At 34.0% G+C, this 26,771-nt stretch overlaps 2 protein-coding genes across 7 annotated transcripts in view; one reads left to right on the top strand and one right to left on the bottom strand.

Moving 5' to 3' along the window:
* Positions 1–846: 846 nt before the first annotated feature.
* On the top strand, positions 847–1,197 carry LOC138334071 (uncharacterized). The gene has a single exon (XM_069282786.1). It carries the CDS (start codon positions 847–849, stop codon positions 1,195–1,197), a length of 351 nt encoding a protein of 116 aa, XP_069138887.1.
* Positions 1,198–8,242: 7,045 nt separating this feature from the next.
* LOC138333033 (uncharacterized oxidoreductase SP_1686-like) overlaps positions 8,243–26,771 on the bottom strand; it is a 33,096-nt gene continuing 14,567 nt past the window's right edge. For 3 of the 6 annotated variants that reach the window (XM_069281135.1, XM_069281134.1, XM_069281138.1), the window contains 9 exons: positions 18,990–19,049; positions 18,159–18,323; positions 17,524–17,709; positions 16,472–16,570; positions 15,376–15,504; positions 14,651–14,752; positions 12,088–12,157; positions 11,839–11,939; positions 8,243–11,098 (listed from right to left, as the gene is read on the bottom strand). In XM_069281135.1, coding sequence (XP_069137236.1) covers positions 10,967–11,098; positions 11,839–11,939; positions 12,088–12,157; positions 14,651–14,752; positions 15,376–15,504; positions 16,472–16,570; positions 17,524–17,709; positions 18,159–18,323; positions 18,990–19,049 — 1,044 coding nt within the window. In that variant the 3' untranslated portion in view covers positions 8,243–10,966. Of the gene's footprint in view, positions 11,099–11,777; positions 11,940–12,087; positions 12,158–14,650; positions 14,753–15,375; positions 15,505–16,471; positions 16,571–17,523; positions 17,710–18,158; positions 18,324–18,989; positions 19,050–26,771 lie in introns of all 6 variants that reach the window. The other 3 variants (XR_011209936.1, XM_069281136.1, XM_069281137.1) reach the window with 3 other exon arrangements.

Raw genomic sequence — 26,771 nt, 5'->3', positions numbered from 1 at the left:
CCAACAATGACAGTAAGGTAGAGCAGCAAGTTTGTGAAGAACTGGAAAATATCGACAAGACCGGCTTACCGGGACATTTTAAGGCATGGATATTCCAACAAGGACTACTGTAACGGCTATCCTGATGTTTTACGAGATCACAGTATCAACAGTCGAGGGACTTGAGAGGAGAATAAGTAAAGATCTTCGGAGATGGTTAGGAGTTCTCATTGCTTCCCATTAACATCATTGGTGAAGGTGTTCAAAAGACAGGGAAAGCAAGACTTGTCATGACACTCAAAGACTCCAGGGAAGACAAGCAGGAGTAGAGATGAGAAGAGATGGTCAGCCAGCAAAGCTGTGTCTGAGGCAGAGAGCAGACTTCGCCACAAGGACATTGTTTGTACAGTTTACATAGGAAACCAGGGGTTGGAAAGAGGTCAGACAACCAGATTGAAAGATGCCAATGTATCAGAAGGAAAACAAGAAGTACAAAGATATTAGGCAGCAAGAAGAAGAGGCAAGAAGAGTAAAACAGTAGACATGGGAAGTCATGGAGCATGGAAAAGATGAGAAACAGAAGAAAGGACATTGTCCTGAGAGGATATCTGGAAGTACACACCATGGTAGCTCCAGCTCATCTTAGGAGCGGAGAAAACGACGTACTTCCATCGCCAACCAATCTTCACAGATGGGGTCTGGTGGAAGATCCATTATGTCACCAGTGTGACAGGGCTGGAAGCCTAGAGCACATCCTCTCTTCATGTAAAGTGACACTGACTCAAGGGCGATACACATGGATGCATAACCAGGTGCTCAGACAGCTAGCGGACACTTAAGATAAGAGAGAGGAAAAAGGCAGAGGGAATGGAGAAAGGACCAAATTGGATCCTGTTTCAAAATGAGGGGCAGGCATCGATGAAAACACTTAGTAAGACCACTATATATATCATAGGAGATGCAGGAGACTGGGAGATGCGTGTCGACCTGGGAGGAAAGTTGGCCTTCTCGGAGATGGTGGAGACAGCACTAAGGCCTGATACAGTGTTGTTATCTCCTAGCAAGAAGAAACTGGTCAATGTAGAGCTGACTCCGCCCTGGGAGACAAGGAGTGAATCGGCCCATGAGCGGAAAAATGAATGCGGAAGACAAGGCTGGCAGGCAAGGAACTTCACAATGGAGGTAGGCTGCCAAGGATTCCCTAGTCAGTCATGCTGAAGGATGTTTGGTGAACTCGGCATTACAGGGAAAACGATGAAGACTGACGTTAAAGGGCTGGGGATGGAGGCGGAGAGAACATATCGCTGGCTTTGGATGCACAGAGGAGAGATTAGCTGGAAGCCAACGTCGGAGAGTACGGGCTGATCACCCCTACTGACCCATCATCCAGATAGTTCGAGGATAAGAGTTGGAACTTACGACGGCGGTTAAGCAGCAACACTAACAGCTGTATTCAGGTGCTTCATACCATTAGCAGTAACATGTACTATCTATCATTTCATTCCAGAATAGGCAAATGGAATTAAGGCGACATCTCTTGAAGTCTATTGTGAACTTTTGTTAAAACAACACCTAAATGAGTGTAAAACAAGATGATTTGGAATTTAAAGTCAAAAAGGTGTACAAAGACAGGAAAGGTTTAGAAAGTAGAAATTAGAGTTAATGCTGTAGATTTGATTTAAATGGTGAAGTTATAAAAAGGAAGGAAAAAACCAGGGATATATACAGAAATTACATTCTCGCCATATTCATTGTGGAGATTTTGTGTATTTTGGAATAAAACAGAACGGGATACTCCTAGTTGTGTGAGTTCTGTGTTAACAGAATTACGTGATTATGCACGGAGACCTGCTCACTCGTAAAGTGTAACTCTTCCATAATTAAGTTACCTTTTGCTGTCTTATAAGTGACTGTGTTACATAAGAGTCATATATAACGTAGTGTAAGGTAACATATATGACTGTTACAGGTAATAGTCCCACCATCTGGGAATTAAAGTACAGAAACAATAGATGACATCGCAGCTATGTTTTAATGTCAGTTTCACTTTCACATTTCATCGGTATATGCATATTTAGGGTACTCCAGAAGCAATAGCAACAATGGGTTAGGACCTTGAGTGCAGTAAATATAATTATATATCTGTAGTCATTAGAAAATATGACGTCTTGTCAGCTTTTATGAAACAAACCTTCGGCAGTTTTGTATGCAGAAATTATTCCATGTTGCTCGACACACCACCGAACACGTAAACCAGTAACATAGATGAAATGTTAAATTATTCCGCAGTGATGAATATATCGTGAACAAACCAAATTTTCTGATTTCATAATTGAATATAAAGGAGCACAGTCTAATCGCGAAGAAAATTTTCAGCATAAAAATTACTACTGGCCGCACAGAGAAGAACACAAGCTTCTAATACCCCAGTTGCGCGTGTTGTAACTAGAAAATAGGACGTTTGCTCGAAACCTTGGTACCTCCGTTCGGCGTACCGTTGTATAATGTCGAGTTCCTGGCGATATTGCTGTGTTGGATTAGCCCAAAACTCCGATCCATACATAATTCGTGACTGAACAATGGATTCAAGCGCACAGCCTGTCAATGGGTTTATTCTTCCACTGTGAATGTCAGCACTAGTAAGATAATTTAATAGCAGTCTTCCTTTGGCACAAGGCGACTTTATGGTTTTATCACTGAAATTGAACTTTTTCGTGAGATTAATACTGAACCCTCAAGTTAAATCGAATACTACATCTAAGAACCATCAAGTTAAATCGAATACTACATCTAAGAACCATCAAGTTAAATCGAATACTACACTAAGAACCATCAAGTCAAATCGAATACTTCATCTAAAAACCATCAAGTTAAATCGAATACTACATCTAAGAACCCTCAAGTTAAATCGAATACTACATCTAAGAACCATCAAGTTAAATCGAATACTACATCTAAGAACCATCAAGTTAAATCGAATACTACATCTAAGAACCATCAAGTTAAATCGAATACTACATCTAAGAACCATCAAGTTAAATCGAATACTACATCTAAGAACCATCAAGTTAAATCGAATACTACATCTAAGAACCATCAAGTTAAATCGAATACTACATCTAAGAACCATCAAGTTAAATCGAATACTACATCTAAGAACCATCAAGTTAAATCGAATACTACATCTAAGAACCATCAAGTTAAATCGAATACTACATCTAAGAACCATCAAGTTAAATCGAATACTACATCTAAGAACCATCAAGATAAATCGAATACTACATCTAAGAACCATCAAGTTAAATCGAATACTACATCTAAGAACCATCAAGTTAAATCGAATACTACATCTAAGAACCATCAAGTTAAATCGAATACTACATCTAAGAACCATTAGGCCATGGGCTAGGAGGGTCCCACATGCACCCCCCCAAACCTCCGAACCAATATTTTTCTGAACCCTTATGACCCACTGATCACAAATCAAAATGTTAACATTGCATAAGTTGGGATGAACTTCCGGTTATGACGTCATCAAGATGGCCGCCATCTCGAATTTGACTAAAAATTGAAAAATAGTCATAACATTGACATTTTTCAACCGAAGTAGACAAATGAGGTATCAAAATGACCATATTTGATCAACAAATACATATCAGGACCAAACAATCCAATATATGTAGTGATTTCTACGCAGGAAATGAAAAAAATCTTATTTTAACCTCAAAAATTGAGATTTTTTCAGCAAATTTTTCATATTTGGCTTGACGCAGCAAAAATGTTTCCCAACAGCAAACTATTATTTCTAATAAGTTTTTTGGCCACTTATCTATCAGTTTAAGCAACGAAAACAACAAAAACCAATGTTAACATCGTATAAAATCCGGTTATGACGTCATCAAAATGGCCACCATCTTGAAATTCACTGAAAAATGAAAAATAGTCATAACATTGACATTTTTCGACTGAAGTAGACAAATGAGGTATCAAAATGACCACAATAGAACAACAAATACATATCAGGACCAAAAAAGCCAATATATGTAGTGATTTCTACGCAGGAAATGAAAAAAATCTGATTTCAACCTCAAAAATGGAGATTTTTCAGCAATTTTTTTTCATAATTTAGCTTGACGCAGCAAAAATGTTTCCCAACAGCAAACTGTTATTTCGAATAATTTTTTGACCACTTATCAATCAGTTTAAGCAACAAAAACAACAAAAACCAATGTTAACATCGTATAAATTCCGGTTATGACGTCATCAAAATGGCCACCATCTCGAATTTCACTGAAAAATGCAAAATAGTTATAACACTGATATTTTTCAACTGAAGTAGACAAATGAGGTATCAAAATGACCACAATAGAACAACAAATACATATCAGGGCCAAATAATCAATATATGTAGTGATTTGTACGCAAGAAATGAAAAAAATAATATTTTAAGCTCAAAAATGGTGATTGTTCAGCAAATTTTTCATACTTGGCTTGACGCAGCAAAAATGTTTCCCAACAACAAATTATTACTCGTAATCAGTTATTTAAACTCCTATCAATCAGTAAAAACAACAACAACAACAAATATACAGGAATGCAAAAAAGAATTATTGTTATACCCTCAATTGTGTAGATTAGCAGCGCCTCAAAAATAATTATTATAGCACAACGCCTAATGATAGCGTAACAAATGTAACCTAAGCTAAGCTTGTGTTTCCGTTAATATCATTAATAGTTTCCAAAACGTTTGTGTCTTTGAAAATGAGCAGATTCATTGTTTATTTCCTATGCATAGCATAAGCAAAATGAAGGATGGTTACTACAGTGTCACATATGTCTTTCACTGGTTCTCAATGATAACCATTATCATTGCGCGTGCTTTCTCGCCTCACTGCACTATCCACTGAAGAGACTCGGCATATCTGGTAGCTGGCACATGCAGTCCGAATCAGAGTAATCGAGATATCGGTATCCAATTCGTTGAAAGTCAGAGCGTCGTCTTCGATGTCGATGAGCTGATGTGACACTACATTGCCAGTGTTGTTCTAGCCTGTCTTCTTTTATGACCCATCCATGGCAAGAGTTCATATCAGGAACAACAGGTTCAGAGATGTGGGATCTCTTTCAGATTCTAACATATCGTACATATATGCTGTTTCAGACTTCTCCGGCATGATGGGAATTACACCAGATCCACATTCATTTGTTCTCCTTAGCGCATAGCTCCATAATTCGTATGAAGTACTATTCATCAATCGTGTGGACCCTCGTGCAACCATAAATGGCACAGGTGATATCATCGAGGTCATTAATGAGGCCATAAATGTTAAATGCTTTTCATTGGTCTGACTTTTCCCACTCCCTTGAAGGTGCTGGTTTTGTCACATCTGGTGTATGCGTAAAGAGAACATTGAAGACTCTCAAGTAAAAAGTTCTCTACAGTGCTTTCCAGACTTGGCAAAGAGTGAAACTTCACTGCAGACCTCATCTATGACCTCAAAGAATCCACCTGTGCCACCTATGGTTACTGAGGTTCACAAGAATGAGGAATTGTGCTTCATACGAATTAAGGAGAACCAACCCAACCCTCCGCAGAATGTGGACCTGGTGTCTTTTCCACAATGCCGGGGAAGTCTGGAACATCATATACGATATGTGAATCTAGGTGAAACAAGGTAGGAAAGAGGAAGAGCTCCAACATCCCTGAATCCGATGTTTCTGATGTTATATCATGGACGGTTGACAAGTTAGAACCACGATGGTAACCCGATAATGTAATGTCACATCAGGTCATCGAGGTCGAAGACGACACTCTGGCGAGAAAGCACGCACAACGAAAATGATTATCATTAAGAACTAGTGAAAGAAATATGTGACACTGTAGTAACCATCTTATATTTCCTAACGTTATACACAGGAAGTAAATAATGGATGTGCTCATTCTAAAAGACACAACACGTTTCGAAAAGTGTCATGGTATTTGCGGAATTTTAATTTGATACCCTATAGCTATTAGTTGGCGTTTTGCTGTAATAATTCAGTTTGAGAGGCTACTAGTCTACAATATTTCGAACATGAAAATGAATTATTTTGAAGTCCTACTTAGATATTCAGCCAACTTTAAATTCAAATTTGTTAAGATATAAATCGTTAATAGCCAATGTTATATTCAGGAAATTCCAAGACACCAGGAAACTGTAGTGTCAGTGGTTTGGAAAAAAATAACAATCATATGCCGCATCCGGTGATGTTTTGTAAACCAAATGATGGTATAACAACAATTCTCTTTTGCATTTCTATATATTTTTGTTGTTGTTGTTGTTGTTTTAACTGATTGATAAGAGGTCAAATAACTGATTACGAATAATAATTTGTTGTTGGGAAACAATATTGCTGCGTCAAGCCAAATATGAAAAAAAATGCTGAAAAATTACCATTTTTGAGCTTAAAATCGTATTTTTTCATTTCCTGCGTTCAAATCACTACATATATTGGATTATTTGGTCCTGACATGTATTTGTTGTTCTATTGTGGTCATTTTGATACCTCATTTGTCTACTTCAGTCGAAAAATGTCAATGTTATGACTATTTTTCAATTTTTAGTCAAATTCGAGATGGCGGCCATCTTGATGACGTCATAACCGGAAGTTCATCCCAACTTATGCAATGTTAACATTTGGATTTGTGATCAGTGGGTCATAAGGGTTCAGAAAAATATTGGTTCGGAGGTTGGGGGGGGGGGTGCATGTGGGACCCTCCTAGCCCAAGAACCATCAAGTTAAATCGAATACTACATCTAAGAACCATCAACTTTAATCGAATACTACATCTAAGAACCATCAAGTTAAATCGAATACTACATCTAAGAAAAATTCTGCAAACTACCAATGGAACAGTCCTTAAGCAGGATACCATCGGCTTACAATACCCTGGTAAATGTAGATTGTGATCATGAAGACCGAAGTGAGATGAATTAAACTCATAAATGAGAATTGATAGAAAGAACCATGATGACAATGTTCGACTTCGACCGACATACGTTATCTTGTTTGGAGTTCCCTCGGCTTACAATACCCTGGTAAATAGCTAGCAAGAATCTACGTGTTTAAATGAAGTCGACATGTTTCGCCAAATTTTACCATTGAAACCAATATTGCATATCTTGAAAAGGACGTCGTCTATCCAGACGCTATTGAATGTCTTTTTGTTGTCTAGAAATGCAACGTGAATTATCGTGCCGCGTTAAAAATGGTTGCATATAGCTGAATTAAGAAGTTTTCTAGTTAATCAGGATTAACCTATTTGTCTGTCAATCAAACAAATATGTTACCATCATCTTTGTTCCGGGTTAGTGAAGCCCGGAAGTTATCATGACAACTTTTAGGAATCGTTTTGTTACAATTAAGTGTCGAGAGGTACCATCATTCTCTGTGCTTTTTATACCACCTGTTAATAGGACGTTAACATAATCAAACAAACTTATCCAAAGTAACCACAAATAGTCAAATTTTACTACAATTACAATTTCGTAATATCCGACAATAAGGCACTGATTAATTTGCATATGACGAAATTAATTAGTAATTCAGAACAACTGGTTGCAATATAAAACTTAATTTAGAGTTCTTCTCATTCGGTAAAACCTGCATTGATATTGATAATATTATTCAACAATACAATAAATCGGCTACAAAATATCCTGGGATAAATTATCCTATGGCGGGTTTCCAGTGAAAAGTTCAAGAGGAGTGAACGTTTAATATACATCTAATGCACTTTGGCATGAAAAAAGAGTATTGAAAGAAAGGATGCTTAGTGATCGTGATTTTAATAGATTTATTTTAGTCCATGGCAGTTTGTCTCCTTACACATTTTAGAGATTATTGCTAAATATCCGCCAAACAAAAGTTAAAAAGCAATTTCCATATAAAGATTTTAATACATTATCATTTAAATTGTCTCACAATGAAACTGATTCCTCCATTTTTATTCTCTCATTTCTACACGTGTAATACTGGCTAGTCCAGGGCAATACACCCATGTCGCCTGAAGCTGTATTGCATGGCTACTCATGCAATAAAGCCTCGTGACGTCACAGCGTCAACAAAATTACTATTTTCTAGGCACAATTTTAACAACTTCTTTTTTTTAAATAAAGCTGGATTTACTTTAAAAGATACAAACAACGGGATCTGCGTTGAAAATATCACGCAAATTCGAGGTATGAAAGATTTGATGTTTTTTTATTCGAGGTATGAAAGAAAAATACTCTTCCATACTAGGATATGAAGGATAGGGAAATTCTACCTTCAGGATCACAAAATGTTGTAAAACCTTAGTCTTATATTATTGGTATGCCCATTTAACATTTCAATTTCTTCTTTATTTAGTTCCATTTTTTTTATGTTGTTTCGAATTTCTCTATCCATGATTTTGGTGTAGATTTTTTAAAATTTCATGAGTTCAGCATTCCAATTAGCTGTACTTATTAATTTTGAGTCTTTTATCGTTATTTTACCAGTGTCTATCCAATATTTAAATACAAATGTACGATGGATTTACCTCCGTGTGTAATGTTAGCATTGCCTAATATTATTTCATTTTGAATACTTGTAGGTACATGTATATTATTTCTCTTTACATTCTTAAATTTTACCCACGAGTCAAGAATATTTTTGTAAAAAGGATGGAATTCCTTTGGTATTTTGTATCATTCTTAAAGATTGTATTCGCATTCTGAAAAGTAATTTTTTTCCAAATTTGTCAAAATGAAAATTTGGTTTTGCTATCCAGCTTGAAGATTGACTTATTGTATTAAACAGCCTTTTACCAATGTTATTCTTAACATTTCTAGGCGTTTCAAAATTTCTTATTATCAAACCTTCTTCATCTAACTCATTTATCATTACTTTTCTTTTTATTTTATCTGGTTTATCATTCTTTATTCCATATATAATTTTTTCTAAGGCCTTGCCTGTTCAGTCGTTACATGCTGCACTGTTGCTAGGAAAGTTATTTTCGGTTTTATCAATGCTTTTATTTTAGTAGATTTTCCAATCAATGTGATTTTTCCTTTTTTGCATATTTTATAAGGTAATCAAAAGAGTAAATGGGTTTTTTCCCAGTTCCATTTCTCTTTCATTTTTTGTCTGTAAGTACACTATTATTCATTTTCCGCTTTCCCTTTCCCCGATTTTCACCTACATTTCTTAGTTTAAGTGATACAGCCATGTGCTGGTCTTATGTCTCATGACTTTATCCTATTTAAGAAACCTGTTGTTTTCCGCCAGTAGTCTTATTTCCTTACTTCCCTCCCATTAACTGAACTTCATTGAATTTTCTCCCGCTAAATATGTATGTATAACATAAGTTTGAAAAAAATAATTAAATTTGTTTAACCAAAAACTGGTTTTTTATTTTTGTATTCCTTGATTTCCGGTCTATTGGCTTCAGAGTTTCATTAAAATTACCCCCAATTATTTTTATACATACTCTTATTTAATTTATGTTTTCTCTTAATTTAAAACAATACATTTTGCTTAATAGGATCATTTGGTGGATAAATATTTGTTATAGAGTGCATACTTTTCATTTTAGGACTAATATCAAAATCCTTCCATCATCAGACTTGTGTTGGTCTATTCAAGTATATTGTACATGTATACTAATGTAAATTGAGGCACCCCTGCTATCCCTTGTCCCAAGGTTATGGTAAATTTGTCCTTTATACTGACTTGTTCTAGCAAGGGAAATACATGTAACTCTTGTGTATAGCTTATTGTGAAAAAACAAGATAACATTTTTGTTGCTTTATGTATTGTTGTAACCATTGGTATTTTAGCATCTCTTAAACCCTTTGCATTCAAAGAGATAAAATGCAGATTTTTATATTCGGTCCAAATTATTGTTTGTTAGTCTGTTTATAATTGTTATTTTTGTTTTTAATAATATGCATACTACTGATGTTGTTTGTGTACAAGTATATGAATGTGATAAATGTTTACATGGAATTTTGTTTTGTAGCTTATACTAATAATTATACATGCTATTATACACCTTTACACATTCTGTGTATTTGACATACATATTACTTTCACTCATATACATATATTTATATGCATGCAAATAATGATTTTAACTTCATTTTATGCTGATATCTTTTAAACTCTCATTCTTAATATATTTCTCAAATATAATAGTTATACTCTTATAACAGTTTACAAGTTCATACTGGTACTTGTACATAAGCGTTATTTTTATAAAGTATTTCCTACATTAAAAAAATATTGAGGATCCACATGTTTTAAATAGGTATACATTCTCTTTACATATGCGTATGTATACCTAAACATATACTTTATATATAGGATTCTTACATTTTGCATATGGTATAGTATTGATTGTACATGCCAAAACAGTTTTTCGTTAACAGTTTGCGCATTCGTACCTGTTTTAATGATTTTGTATACCTTAGTTCATCAAAATGATTTATTTTTAGTAAGGAATAAAGTACATTACACCTATTTTTAACCAGGCATATACTCTATTTACATATGTTCCATGGATGAACCTGTCGTTCATACTTATGATTCTGAAATTTTGTGCATTATGTATTATTGATATGATATACATGTTGTAATATCAATTCAGAACTCAAAAATACACCAATATTAATCTGTTTTTAATTTATAGAATTGATTCAATTTAAAGCACTACGGTTTTGTAGAAATTGAAATTAAGATGTTGTAGGCATTTACAGTTGTAAGAATCTTCAGGTTCAGGAAATCTTTAGTTGTATGACCTTTCAGGTTGTAGAAGACATCAGGTGTGAGACCCGTCATGTTGTAGAAGGTATTAGTTGTGAGACCCGTCATGTTGTAGAAGGTATTAGTTGTAAGACCCGTGAGGCTGTAGAAGGTATTAGTTGTAAGACCCGTCAGGTTGTATAGGGCATTAGTTGTAAGGCCCGTTAGATTGTATGGGGCATTAGTTGTAAGACCCATCAGGTTGCAAGGTAACTACTCGATTCTCCTTTCTTGCTTTTTCGGCAGCAAACACTAGTAAATGACTAGTCAAGCTGTCCTCTGGACCAGTCACCAATTCTGACGGTTTTTCGTTCTGTCAAAAGATGAAAATATTGTATTAATTACGACTGTATACTAGAAATACAGATGCTTGTTTAGATACAAGGTTAGATATATAAAACACCTTTTAGTGTTTATACATATCTGTAAGACAAATTATATTTATGCAGTTGTATTGTATTTACAGTCAGTGTTAAATTGACAGAATAGCCCCGTTGATTTCAACCATAGGCTACTCAACTTTATTTCTCACGGAACAAAATATTTCGCTGTCCGTTCCAAATATCGATACCTTACTGAAATTTATCATTCGATAGAACCACCAGAAAGATAACATTACCCTGATATAAAGACGTTGTATTTTCCTAAATAGATAAAATATTTTGTTCGCGATGAACAATATTTACGATGTCTTTTCAAAACATAATCTTACATCGTATTCGCCATACATAATGTAAACACAGATGTATCTTGCATGATATTTCATGCGTAAAAAAATAAAACTTAAGATCATAACAATTATGATTATGTCGACGGATATTTTTCTGTGTCCAGACGTTGGATTATATGATACATCATTCCTTATATTATCAATATGAAACTCGTACCCGAACTTTTAATTTTTTTGCTAAACATTTCTTGTCGAAACAAGATCTTTTGGTCTTCTTTAGCAAAATTTTCTATGAAGTTAACACTCACTAAGAACCATTTACCTGATATTCATTTTCACTGATGCAGAACCAATATCAATGTGCAGTGTTACTATTAACTTACGGCTAGACCACTGACAAAGGAATGAATACAACACAAGTCGGCATTCCCGTGTCCAATCATTCCTTTCTCCCAGGAAAGTACAGTTTCTATTGGAATCTCGCCTAAAATAAAGCGTCTGGTATAACTTAAAGTATTAAAGATATTTACAAGCAGGAGCAGATAACTGTGTAATTTGTTATTGAAAAGTAAGTGACAAAAATATCAAATATCAATAGGGAAATAAAATGGTCGTCATGTTAATGAACTTACGAGTCTGTCTGGTAAGAAAATCAAAATGCTCAATAATGGGAGATTCTGTGGCGACACAAGACAGTTGACCCTGTAACAAATAAAATAAGCCAGTGCCCTTTACTTTCATAAAAACTCTTTGATTGTTTCGGATTTACATTGAGTAATGTTTAATTCATTGAGTATGTTTATTTTCAAACATCATTGATTTTTTTGTATTCATACAATTAGCAAATCAAATTAAGAATATTACTATTAGTTTTACCATGAATAAAACAAACTAGATACGAGCAAAGACGTTAAACAAAGTTAACTTGATGTTATTACCAGTAAAGGAAATGTTACAAAACCCATGGATCTTGACCTGTGTGATACAGTACTGAATAGTTGCTAATATAATTTCGCTGAATTCACGGATTCGTCCAAATTCGCGAAAATGGCCATCTCGCGGAACTAAAATCAATGATTTAAACTTGAGAGCCTGTCAAAGACTATCAATGGTTTACATGTGAGAGTCTGTCAAAGGCTATAATTGGTTTACATGTGAGAGTCTGTCAAAGACTATCAATGGTTTACCTGTGAGAGTCTGTCAAAGGCTATAACTGGTTTACATGTGAGAGTCTGTCAGAGGATATCAATGGTTTACATGTGAGAGCCTGTCAGATGATATCAATGGTTTACATGTGAGAGTCTGTCAAAGGCTATAAGTGGTTTACATGTGAGAGTCTGTCAAAGACTATCAATGGTTTACGTGTGAGAGTCTGTCAAAGGCTATCACTGGTTTACATGTGAGAGTCTGTCAAAGGATATCAATGGTTTACATGTGAGAGCCTGTCATAGGATATCAATGGTTTACATGTGAGAGTCTGTCAAAGGCTATCAATGATTTACATGTGAGAGTCTGTCAAAGGCTATCAATGGTTTACCTGTGAGAGTCTGTCAAAGGCTATCAATGGTTTACATGTGAGAGTCTGTCAAAGACTATCAATGATTTACATGTGAGAGCTTGTCAAAGGATATCAATGGTTTACATGTGAGAGTCTGTCAAAGGCTATCAATGGTTAGCATGTGAGAGTCTGTCAAAGACTATCAATGGTTTCCATGTGAGAGTCTGTCAAAGGCTATCAATGGTTTACATGTGAGAGCCTGTCAGAGGATATAAATGGTTAACATGTGAGAGCCTGTCAGAGGATATCGATGGTTTACATGTGAGAGCCTGTCAAAGGTTATCAAAAGTTTACATGTGAGAGTCTGTCAAAGACTATCAATGGTTTCCATGTGAGAGCATGTCAGAGGATATCAATGGTTTACATGTGAGAGTCTGTCAAAAGCTATCAATGGTTTAAATGTAAGAGTCTGTCAAAGGCTATCAATGGTTTTAATGTGAGAGCCTGTCAAAGGCTATCAATGATTTACCTGTGAGAGCCTGTCAAAGGCTATCAATGGTTTACATGTGAGAGCCTGTCAAAGGCTATCAATGGTTTACATGTGAGAGTCTGTCAAAGACTATCAATGGTTTAAATGTGAGAGCCTGGCAAAGGCTATCAATGGTTTACCTGTGAGAGTCTGTCAGGGGCTATCAATGGTTTAAATGTGAGAGCCTGTCAGAGGATATCAATGGTTTACATGTGAGAGCCTGTCAGAGGATATCAATGGTTTACATGTGAGAGTCTGTCAAAGGCTATCAATGATTTACATGTGAGAGTCTGTCAAAGGCTATCAATGGTTTACCTGTGAGAGTCTGTCAAAGGCTATCAATGGTTTACATGTGAGAGCTTGTCAAAGGATATCAATGGTTTACATGTGAGAGCTTATCAGAGGATATCAATGGTTTACATGTGAGAGTCTGTCAAAGGCTATCAATGGTTTAAATGTAAGAGTCTGTCAAAGGCTATCAATGGTTTACATGTGAGAGCCTGTCAAAGGCTATCAATGGTTTAAATGTAAGAGTCTGTCAAAGGCTATCAATGGTTTAAATGTGAGAGCCTGTCAAAGGCTATCAATGGTTTACCTGTGAGAGCCTGTCAAAGGCTATCAATGGTTTACCTGTGAGAGCCTGTCAAAGGCTATCAATGGTTTACATGTGAGAGCCTGTCAAAGGCTATCAATGGTTTATATGTGAGAGTCTGTCAAAGATTATCAATGGTTTAAATGTGAGAGCCTGTCAAAGGCTATCAATGGTTTACCTGTGAGAGTCTGTCAAAGGCTATCAAAGGTTTAAATGTGAGAGCCTGTCAGAGGATATCAATGGTTTACATGTGAGAGCCTGTCAGAGGATATCAATGGTTTACATGTGAGAGCCTGTCAGAGGATATCAATGGTTTACATGTGAGAGCCTGTCAAAGGCTATCAATGGTTTAAATGTGAGAGCCTGTCAGAGGATATCAATGGTTTACATGTGAGAGCCTGTCAGAGGATATCAATGGTTTACATGTGAGAGCCTGTCAAAGGCAATCAATGTACTTCGCTGATATAAACACCCGCGCATAAGTACCAAACAATAAATCGTGAAATTTTACACCTATGAAATTTTACACCTGTGAAATTTTACACCTGCCAATTTAAACAACTATAGCTTACAAACCCTTGTGCCATAGATCTTGATTTCGCGAGCGGATACCGATTTGGTGAATGCCATCATAGTAAGCGAAGCTGTGGCTCCTCCCTCAAACAATAGGCTGACAATCTACAATTCAGTGTGAGAGGCGATTTCCTATTACTGTTTCAAAAGTCTTTTGAATATAAATCAATCATAAAAAGTTGACACTGGTCTTGTTCATTATGCTTCAAGATTCATGTTTATAAATACACGTGTGTATGGAAGAGTATGTTTATCGGTTTTAAATAAGAAATATATTGTCAGAAACGTGTGGAAAGAGAGTGGCAGCAAACCTATCATTTTGGTCCTAATATTTCATCAGGCCTTTCACAATCGTGGGAAACAAAATGAAAACATATTCTGTCTTCCATCAAACTCGTAACCAGAAGTTAACCAGCAGACTGAAGTCAAAACTTAAAATTTTCTCCTTATATAACTTATATAAAACAATTATAGACTTATTTAGGTCGTATTTCGAGAAATCAGGGCTTGATCTTGTATATCACAATGATAAGTAAAAAAAACTGAAAGGAATCAGCAACATAGTCAGACATGGATGTTTGCGATATTTACAACAACAACAAAAACTCGAAAAAGCGATGATGAATGTTTTCTGCCTGATATTATAGAATTAATCCATTGCAGTAAGAAGTTCAAAACAAAGCATACATCTCTAATAAGGTCACCATGATTCCATTAGTTTGCATTACCTGGTTTGACATGACGTCATTGTCGTTATCATATACACAGACTCCATAGGGCCCTGTTTTCAGTGCTGTTGTCACGCTCTCTATCGTCGGCTCTTCAGTGATCACAGACACAGGGAACCCAGTATCAGCCTGAAACAAAACAATACAGACAGTGAACCCAGTGTCAGGCTTATACAAAACAATACAGACAGGGAACCCAGGGTTAGATTTAAACAAAATAATACAGACAGGGAACCCAATGTCAGACGTAAACAAAACAATACAGACAGGGAACCCAGTGTCGGCTTATACAAAACAATACAGACAGGGAACCCAGTGTCAGCCTTAAACAAAACAATGGACGTACATCACACAGACAGGGAACCCAGTGTCAGACTTAAACAAAACAATACAGACAGGGAACCCAGTGTCAGACTTAAACAAAACAATACAGACAGGGAACCCAGTGTCAGACTTAAACAAAACAATGGACGTACATCACACAGACAGGGAACCCAGTGTCAGACTTAAACAAAACAATGGACGTACATCATACAGAAAGGGAACCCAGTGTCAGACTTAAACAAAACAATGGACGTACATCATACAGACAGGGAACCCAGTGTCAGGCTTAAACAAAACAATGGATGTTCATCATACAGACATGGAACCCAGTGTCAGACTTATACAAAACAATACAGACAGGGAACCCAGTGTCAGGTTTATACAAAGCTATGGACGTACATCACACAGACAGGGAACCCAGTGTCAGACTTAAACAAAACAATGGACGTACATCACACAGACAGGGAACCCAGTGTCAGACTTAAACAAAACAATACAGACAGTTCTTCCACAATATCATGAATAGAAAACTCCCTTTCTTTTATGAAAAACCCCCCACATATACATTGTACAGTGTTTGGTTTAAATGAAATACTTTCAGATCTAAAGTAGATTCATTTAATGTTTACAAGTGTAAACGGATAAATGAAGTCGTTCTGTAATGAGGTTTAGATAAAAACAAATCTGAAGAACCAATGAGAGAGTCTGGTTATATTTTTCCATCATTTGTTTAATAATATAAAATCATTTGAATATTAGAGATTTGTTTTACGTTTTTAATATGGTCCAGGTAGATCTTTTTAGCTGAGTAAGGACATGTGGTCTCTATTTGTGATGGGCAGTCTGTACAACGGCTAGCTGATCCTGGAGGCTAAAGATAGAACGAAAACTATATATTACAAATCGTCCACTTTTAGTGAGACCTTGAATTAGGTATGGTCACTAATGTACAAAAAGCACTCAAGTTTTTCAGAAAGAAATATCATCAATTTAATGTTATATTCCGGAACTTTTTGATCATAATGAAAGATTTGAGCATATATAACCCCTGGTAGTGTAGAATAAATGTAATTAATGCAAAAAAATAAAATACAACACTTCATAGTGTTATGTAAGACATCAAATACATGTAGTTATGAGATAAGGGAGATAACTCCTATAGCTTTAATATCAATACATCCTATAAAGGTCATATCATTGATTTAGGTTATAGAACTTTCTAGAATATAATCATGTATAAACAAATATGTTTGTAAACATGTTGATTATAAGTAGAGATCTAGAATGATCTATTTCCAGAAAGTTCTGTGTGTTTATTTGTTTACTGTTTTCAGTTAGATATTTCTAGAAGTAGAAGGTTCTCCAATATTCTTGAACTAGGGTTTAGCTATATATACTCCAACTGTCCAAAGCTAATCAGAACTGTAATGAGACCTGTAATAAGACATATCAAGAATTGTACATCGCCATATAAGATTCTATTGGGAGAGCTATTGTGACTTTATCTATGGATTATTACAACACTTTGAGTGGATTTATTCATATTGCCTGGAACTTTACAAATCATCGGTGGACATTCAATTTCCTTGTGGATTTGTGATTATTGTTAATTTGAAACCTGGAAGGATCAAGGATTATACCAGGACATTCGCATACAGATAAGTAACACTTTAAATCATCGTACTACTCTTGTACCACCACCAATTACTTTAGACATTGTAAACCATCTCTGTATAATATTGTATATATAATTAAATTGTGTTTTGAATTTAGCTGCTGGTTTCTCATTTCTGTTATTCGTTAATGTAACAATAGGTATCTCACCTTGTCCTTCTTGTTGAAGTGACTTATATGTCCAAATGACGTCACACTTGTGCAGCGTCGTCCAGCCATCCAGTAATTTATAAGATCAACGTCATGGCAACACTTTGTCAACAGTGAACTGGAGCTATCAGCCTCGATATGCCAGTTACCACGAACAAAGGAATGGGTAAAGTGCCAGAAACCAACCTTTTCAGTATAAAGCATTTTGCAAAAAATATGTTTAAAATCGTAACTCCATTTAGGAAAAAATGTTAACAAACTTTTGTGAAAATCCACAACGCGGATTCACACAATTTGCATTTTTTTTTAAATTGTGACATCAATGCTTATAACTTATCTTATAATCTGTTTGATAACATAAAGTATATAACATTCGAGTGATTTTTCAAGGAATTCTTTTTCCGAATCAATAAGCAAGGTCAATGTCTCTATTGTGATTTTACGATAGCGTCGGAGTTTGGCGCCAATCTCGTTTTTTTCTCATAGTGGTGTGCAAAAAGGTATTGACCAATCAGAAAACAGATTTTGTATAGAAAATAAATATTATCATATTATCAAAACTATTAAAATACGACGAACTTGTTTTAATACTGTACAATTCGAATATTTTCTTTCCTTGTAAAGAATTTACTCACAGGTTCTGTGTGGTTGATGTTGACCACTTCCCCTATCACACCACTGTCGATAAGTATCCTCAGCTTTTGTGCCCACGGTGTATACCTCAGCACATGACATATCACTAAAGTCACGCTGTTCTCTTTACAGATCTGCACGATTTCTCTACATTCCTCTTCATTTACCTATTCCATAGAAATATATGTATGTATAACAGCGTTTTACCTTTCCAATAAATATATGAATATTATAAATACCTTCATGATATCAGTGTACGACGTGAAAATCAGATTTGTATTCTGTATTTGTGTAGTCTGCCGCTACGACAGGTATCGATTGTGACGTTATGTGTTTGCGAGTGTAACGTAGTCTGCCGCTACGACAGGTATCGATTGTGACGTACGTCATGTGTTTGCGAGTGTAACGCCATACGTTTCAGAGAAATTCATCCAAATTATAATTATTATAATTCCGTAAAAGTTATCCTTATTATGTAACTCATTAAATTCTGATACCGAGTGTCGATTATGTGAAAGTCCCGCACAATCTCGATAATAGTATCCTCGGAATAATAACCTGATCATATGTTATAACTTTGTCTTATTGCAACTAAATACATCTAAAAGACAGCTGAAAAAGTCATTTTCCTCACTTAAATTCCTAATTTTATAAAGATATTGCTGTAACACATGGCAAACATGATACTTTAAAAACATAAAAATCATTGTGAAACCACTCAATAATCAACAAATGTAGTAGTTGACATCATCATATTATTTATATTTGTGTACTCAGCAAAATACTTGTATTGAATGTTTAAATTATTTTAAGCATGACGTGGATATACTCACCGACATTGGTTTTTCGAGAAGTATTTTGTAACCTTTCTTCGCAAAGGCTAAGGCTGGGTCCTACAATTTAGAAAGCCACCATCGCTAATTATTCTGTGCGAAAGTTAAGTAAGGACGCAGCCGATTTACGCAGTCCTAAGACAATATCAGCAAAACCCGAGAGCACTCGAGGGCGCAGCAACAATTTTACTATCAGAACTGTGAAGCTGTGCAGTAGTCAACCGAAAGATATAGTCAGTACCCAACATTATTTTTTTTCAGATAAAACTTACTACAAGGAAACCAAACTAGTAATATGAACTTTATCAACTAATTAATTGTTGATTCATTGAGTGAAGTGAAAATATTTGGTCCTGTATTGGAAATTATTTATATTCATATGGATTGTATCTAAAATAATTGGTCCACAACAAAACGAATTTGATAGTAATTTAAATTATGTAAAAGCATCAGTAGCGAACTTGTTCAGTACTAAGCTTACACTACTACCTTCGGCAATGTAGATTCCAAAATAATATAATTAATGTACGCAAACAACTAATGATAACACAGTCAGACATCTTATAGAACAAAGATAATAATATACCAACCTTATGTAGACGTGTAGTAATGATAACACAGTCAGACATCTTATAGAACAAAGATAATAATATACCAACCTTATGTAGACGTGTAGTAATGATAACACAGTCAGACATCTTATAGAACAAAGATAATAATATACCAACCTTATGTAGACGTGTAGTAATGATAACATAGTCAGACATCGTATAGAACAAAGATAATAATATACCAACCTTATGTAGACGTGTAGTAATGATAACACAGTCAGACATCCTATAGAACAAAGATAATAATATACCAACCTTATGTAGACGTGTAGTAATGATAACACAGTCAGACATCTTATAGAACAAAGATAATAATATACCAACCTTATGTAGACGTGTAGTAATGATAACACAGTCAGACATCTTATAGAACAAAGATAATAATATACCAACCTTATGTAGACGTGTAGTAATGATAACACGGTCAGACATCTTATAGAACAAAGATAATAATATACCAACCTTATGTAGACGTGTAGTAATGATAACACAGTCAGACATCTTATAGAACAAAGATAATAATATACCAACCTTATGTAGACGTGTAGTAATGATAACACAGTCACACATCTTATAGAACAAAGATAATAATATACCAACCTTATGTAGACGTGTAGTAATGATAACACGGTCAGACATCTTATAGAACAAAGATAATAATATACCAACCTTATTAGACGTGTAGTAATGATAATACAGTCAGACATCTTATAGAACAAAGATAATAATATACCAACCTTATGTAGACGTGTAGTAATGATAAACAGTCAGACATCTTATAGAACAAAGATAATAATATACCAACCTTATGTAGACGTGTAGTAATGATAACACAGTCAGACATCTTATAGAACAAAGATAATAATATACCAACCTTATGTAGACGTGTAGTAATGATAATACAGTCAGACATCTTATAGAACAAAGATAATAATATACCAACCTTATGTAGACGTGTAGTAATGATAATACAGTCAGACATCTTATAGAACAAAGATAATAATATACCAACCTTATGTAGACGTGTAGTAATGATAACACAGTCAGACATCTTATAGAACAAAGATAATAATATACCAACCTTATGTAGACGTGTAGTAATGATAACACAGTCAGACATCTTATAGAACAAAGATAATAATATACCAACCTTATGTAGACGTGTAGTAATGATAATACAGTCAGACATCTTATAGAACAAAGATAATAATATACCAACCTTATGTAGACGTGTAGTAATGATAACACAGTCAGACATCTTATAGAACAAAGATAATAATATACCAACCTTATGTAGACGTGTAGTAATGATAACACAGTCAGACATCTTATAGAACAAAGATAATAATATACCAACCTTATGTAGACGTGTAGTAATGATAACACAGTCAGACATCTTATAGAACAAAGATAATAATATACCAACCTTATGTAGACGTGTAGTAATGATAACACAGTCAGACATCTTATAGAACAAAGATAATAATATACCAACCTTATGTAGACGTGTAGTAATGATAACACAGTCAGACATCTTATAGAACAAAGATAATAATATACCAACCTTATGTAGACGTGTAGTAATGATAACACAGTCAGACATCTTATAGAACAAAGATAATAATATACCAACCTTATGTAGACGTGTAGTAATGATAACACAGTCAGACATCTTATAGAACAAAGATAATAATATACCAACCTTATGTAGACGTGTAGTAATGATAACACAGTCAGACATCTTATAGAACAAAGATAATAATATACCAACCTTATGTAGACGTGTAGTAATGATAACACAGTCAGACATCTTATAGAACAAAGATAATAATATACCAACCTTATGTAGACGTGTAGTAATGATAACACAGTCAGACATCTTATAGAACAAAGATAATAATATACCAACCTTATGTAGACGTGTAGTAATGATAACACAGTCAGACATCTTATAGAACAAAGATAATAATATACCAACCTTATGTAGACGTGTAGTAATGATAACACGTCAGACATCTTATAGAACAAAGATAATAATATACCAACCTTATGTAGACGTGTAGTAATGATAACACAGTCAGACATCTTATAGAACAAAGATAATAATATACCAACCTTATGTAGACGTGTAGTAATGATAACACAGTCAGACATCTTATAGAACAAAGATAATAATATACCAACCTTATGTAGACGTGTAGTAATGATAACACAGTCAGACATCTTATAGAACAAAGATAATAATATACCAACCTTATGTAGACGTGTAGTAATGATAACACAGTCAGACATCTTATAGAACAAAGATAATAATATACCAACCTTATGTAGACGTGTAGTAATGATAACACAGTCAGACATCTTATAGAACAAAGATAATAATATACCAACCTTATGTAGACGTGTAGTAATGATAACACAGTCAGACATCTTATAGAACAAAGATAATAATATACCAACCTTATGTAGACGTGTAGTAATGATAACACGGTCAGACATCTTATAGAACAAAGATAATAATATACCAACCTTATGTAGACGTGTAGTAATGATAATACAGTCAGACATCTTATAGAACAAAGATAATAATATACCAACCTTATGTAGACGTGTAGTAATGATAACACAGTCAGACATCTTATAGAACAAAGATAATAATATACCAACCTTATGTAGACGTGTAGTAATGATAACACAGTCAGACATCTTATAGAACAAAGATAATAATATACCAACCTTATGTAGACGTGTAGTAATGATAATACAGTCAGACATCTTATAGAACAAAGATAATAATATACCAACCTTATGTAGACGTGTAGTAATGATAACACAGTCAGACATCTTATAGAACAAAGATAATAATATACCAACCTTATGTAGACGTGTAGTAATGATAACACAGTCAGACATCTTATAGAACAAAGATAATAATATACCAACCTTATGTAGACGTGTAGTAATGATAACACAGTCAGACATCTTATAGAACAAAGATAATAATATACCAACCTTATGTAGACGTGTAGTAATGATAACACAGTCAGACATCTTATAGAACAAAGATAATAATATACCAACCTTATGTAGACGTGTAGTAATGATAACACAGTCAGACATCTTATAGAACAAAGATAATAATATACCAACCTTATGTAGACGTGTAGTAATGATAACACAGTCAGACATCTTATAGAACAAAGATAATAATATACCAACCTTATGTAAACGATCTGGTGTAGTAATGATAATACAGTCAGACATCTTATAGAACAAAGATAATAATATACCAACCTTATGTAGACGTGTAGTAATGATAACACAGTCAGACATCTTATAGAACAAAGATAATAATATACCAACCTTATGTAGACGTGTAGTAATGATAACACAGTCAGACATCTATAGAACAAAGATAATAATATACCAACCTTATGTAGACGTGTAGTAATGATAACACAGTCAGACATCTTATAGAACAAAGATAATAATATACCAACCTTATGTAGACGTGTAGTAATGATAACACGTCAGACATCTTATAGAACAAAGATAATAATATACCAACCTTATGTAGACGTGTAGTAATGATAACACAGTCAGACATCTTATAGAACAAAGATAATAATATACCAACCTTATGTAGACGTGTAGTAATGATAATACAGTCAGACATCCTATAGAACAAAGATAATAATATACCAACCTTATGTAGACGTGTAGTAATGATAACACAGTCAGACATCCTATAGAACAAAGATAATAATATACCAACCTTATGTAGACGTGTAGTAATGATAACACAGTCAGACATCTTATAGAACAAAGATAATAATATACCAACCTTATGTAGACGTGTAGTAATGATAACACAGTCAGTCAGACATCTTATAGAACAAAGATAATAATATACCAACCTTATGTAGACGTGTAGTAATGATAACACAGTCAGACATCTTATAGAACAAAGATAATAATATACCAACCTTATGTAGACGTGTAGTAATGATAACACAGTCAGACATCTTATAGAACAAAGATAATAATATACCAACCTTATGTAGACGTGTAGTAATGATAACACAGTCAGACATCTTATAGAACAAAGATAATAATATACCAACCTTATGTAGACGTGTAGTAATGGTAATACAGTCAGACATCTTATAGAACAAAGATAATAATATACCAACCTTATGTATACGTGTAGTAATGATAACATAGTCAGACATCTTATAGAACAAAGATAATAATATACCAACCTTATGTAGACGTGTAGTAATGATAACACAGTCAGACATCTTATAGAACAAAGATAATAATATACCAACCTTATGTAGACGTGTAGTAATGATAATACAGTCAGACATCTTATAGAACAAAGATAATAATATACCAACCTTATGTAGACGTGTAGTAATGATAACATAGTCAGACATCTTATAGAACAAAGATCATAATATACCAACCTTATGTAGACGTGTAGTAATGATAACACAGTCAGACATCCTATAGAACAAAGATAATAATATACCAACCTTATGTAGACGTGTAGTAATGATAACACAGTCAGACATCTTATAGAACAAAGATAATAATATACCAACCTTATGTAGACGTGTAGTAATGATAACACAGTCAGACATCTTATAGAACAAAGATAATAATATACCAACCTTATGTAGACGTGTAGTAATGATAACACAGTCAGACATCTTATAGAACAAAGATAATAATATACCAACCTTATGTAGACGTGTAGTAATGATAACACAGTCAGACATCTTATAGAACAAAGATAATAATATACCAACCTTATGTAGACGTGTAGTAATGGTAACACAGTCAGACATCTTATAGAACAAAGATAATAATATACCAACCTTATGTAGACGTGTAGTAATGATAACACAGTCAGACATCTTATAGAACAAAGATAATAATATACCAACCTTATGTAGACGTGTAGTAATGATAACACAGTCAGACATCTTATAGAACAAAGATAATAATATACCAACCTTATGTAGACGTGTAGTGATGGTAACACAGTCAGACATCTTATAGAACAAAGATAATAATATACCAACCTTATGTAGACGTGTAGTAATGATAACACAGTCAGACATCTTATAGAACAAAGATAATAATATACCAACCTTATGTAGACGTGTAGTAATGATAACACAGTCAGACATCTTATAGAACAAAGATAATAATATACCAACCTTATGTAGACGTGTAGTAATGATAACACAGTCAGACATCTTATAGAACAAAGATAATAATATACCAACCTTATGTAGACGTGTAGTAATGATAACACAGTCAGACATCTTATAGAACAAAGATAATAATATACCAACCTTATGTAGACGTGTAGTAATGATAACACAGTCAGACATCTTATAGAACAAAGATAATAATATACCAACCTTATGTAGACGTGTAGTAATGATAACACAGTCAGACATCTTATAGAACAAAGATAATAATATACCAACCTTATGTAGACGTGTAGTAATGATAACACAGTCAGACATCTTATAGAACAAAGATAATAATATACCAACCTTATGTAGACGTGTAGTAATGATAACACAGTCAGACATCTTATAGAACAAAGATAATAATATACCAACCTTATGTAGACGTGTAGTAATGATAACACAGTCAGACATCTTATAGAACAAAGATAATAATATACCAACCTTATGTAGACGTGTAGTAATGATAACACAGTCAGACATCTTATAGAACAAAGATAATAATATACCAACCTTATGTAGACGTGTAGTAATGATAACACGTCAGACATCTTATAGAACAAAGATAATAATATACCAACCTTATGTAGACGTGTAGTAATGATAACACAGTCAGACATCTTATAGAACAAAGATAATAATATACCAACCTTATGTAGACGTGTAGTAATGATAACACAGTCAGACATCTTATAGAACAAAGATAATAATATACCAACCTTATGTAGACGTGTAGTAATGATAACACAGTCAGACATCTTATAGAACAAAGATAATAATATACCAACCTTATGTAGACGTGTAGTAATGATAACACAGTCAGACATCTTATAGAACAAAGATAATAATATACCAACCTTATGTAGACGTGTAGTAATGATAACACAGTCAGACATCTTATAGAACAAAGATAATAATATACCAACCTTATGTAGACGTGTAGTAATGATAACACAGTCAGACATCTTATAGAACAAAGATAATAATATACCAACCTTATGTAGACGTGTAGTAATGATAACACAGTCAGACATCTTATAGAACAAAGATAATAATATACCAACCTTATTAGTAGACGTGTAGTAATGATAACACAGTCAGACATCTTATAGAACAAAGATAATAATATACCAACCTTATGTAGACGTGTAGTAATGATAACACAGTCAGACATCTTATAGAACAAAGATAATAATATACCAACCTTATGTAGACGTGTAGTAATGATAACACAGTCAGACATCTTATAGAACAAAGATAATAATATACCAACCTTATGTAGACGTGTAGTAATGATAACACAGTCAGACATCTTATAGAACAAAGATAATAATATACCAACCTTATGTAGACGTGTAGTAATGATAACACAGTCAGACATCTTATAGAACAAAGATAATAATATACCAACCTTATGTAGACGTGTAGTAATGATAACACAGTCAGACATCTTATAGAACAAAGATAATAATATACCAACCTTATGTAGACGTGTAGTAATGATAACACAGTCAACATCTTATAGAACAAAGATAATAATATACCAACCTTATGTAGACGTGTAGTAATGATAACACAGTCAGACATCTTATAGAACAAAGATAATAATATACCAACCTTATGTAGACGTGTAGTAATGATAACACAGTCAGACATCTTATAGAACAAAGATAATAATATACCAACCTTATGTAGACGTGTAGTAATGATAACACAGTCAGACATCTTATAGAACAAAGATAATAATATACCAACCTTATGTAGACGTGTAGTAATGATAACACAGTCAGACATCTTATAGAACAAAGATAATAATATATACCAACCTTATGTAGACGTGTAGTAATGATAACACAGTCAGACATCTTATAGAACAAAGATAATAATATACCAACCTTATGTAG

This window comes from Argopecten irradians, chromosome 10, assembly GCF_041381155.1.
Source record: "Argopecten irradians isolate NY chromosome 10, Ai_NY, whole genome shotgun sequence".
Taxonomy (NCBI): Eukaryota; Metazoa; Mollusca; class Bivalvia; order Pectinida; family Pectinidae; genus Argopecten; species Argopecten irradians.
Note: the sequence above shows the minus strand (reverse complement) of the source record. Positions and strands in the feature narration are given on the sequence as shown.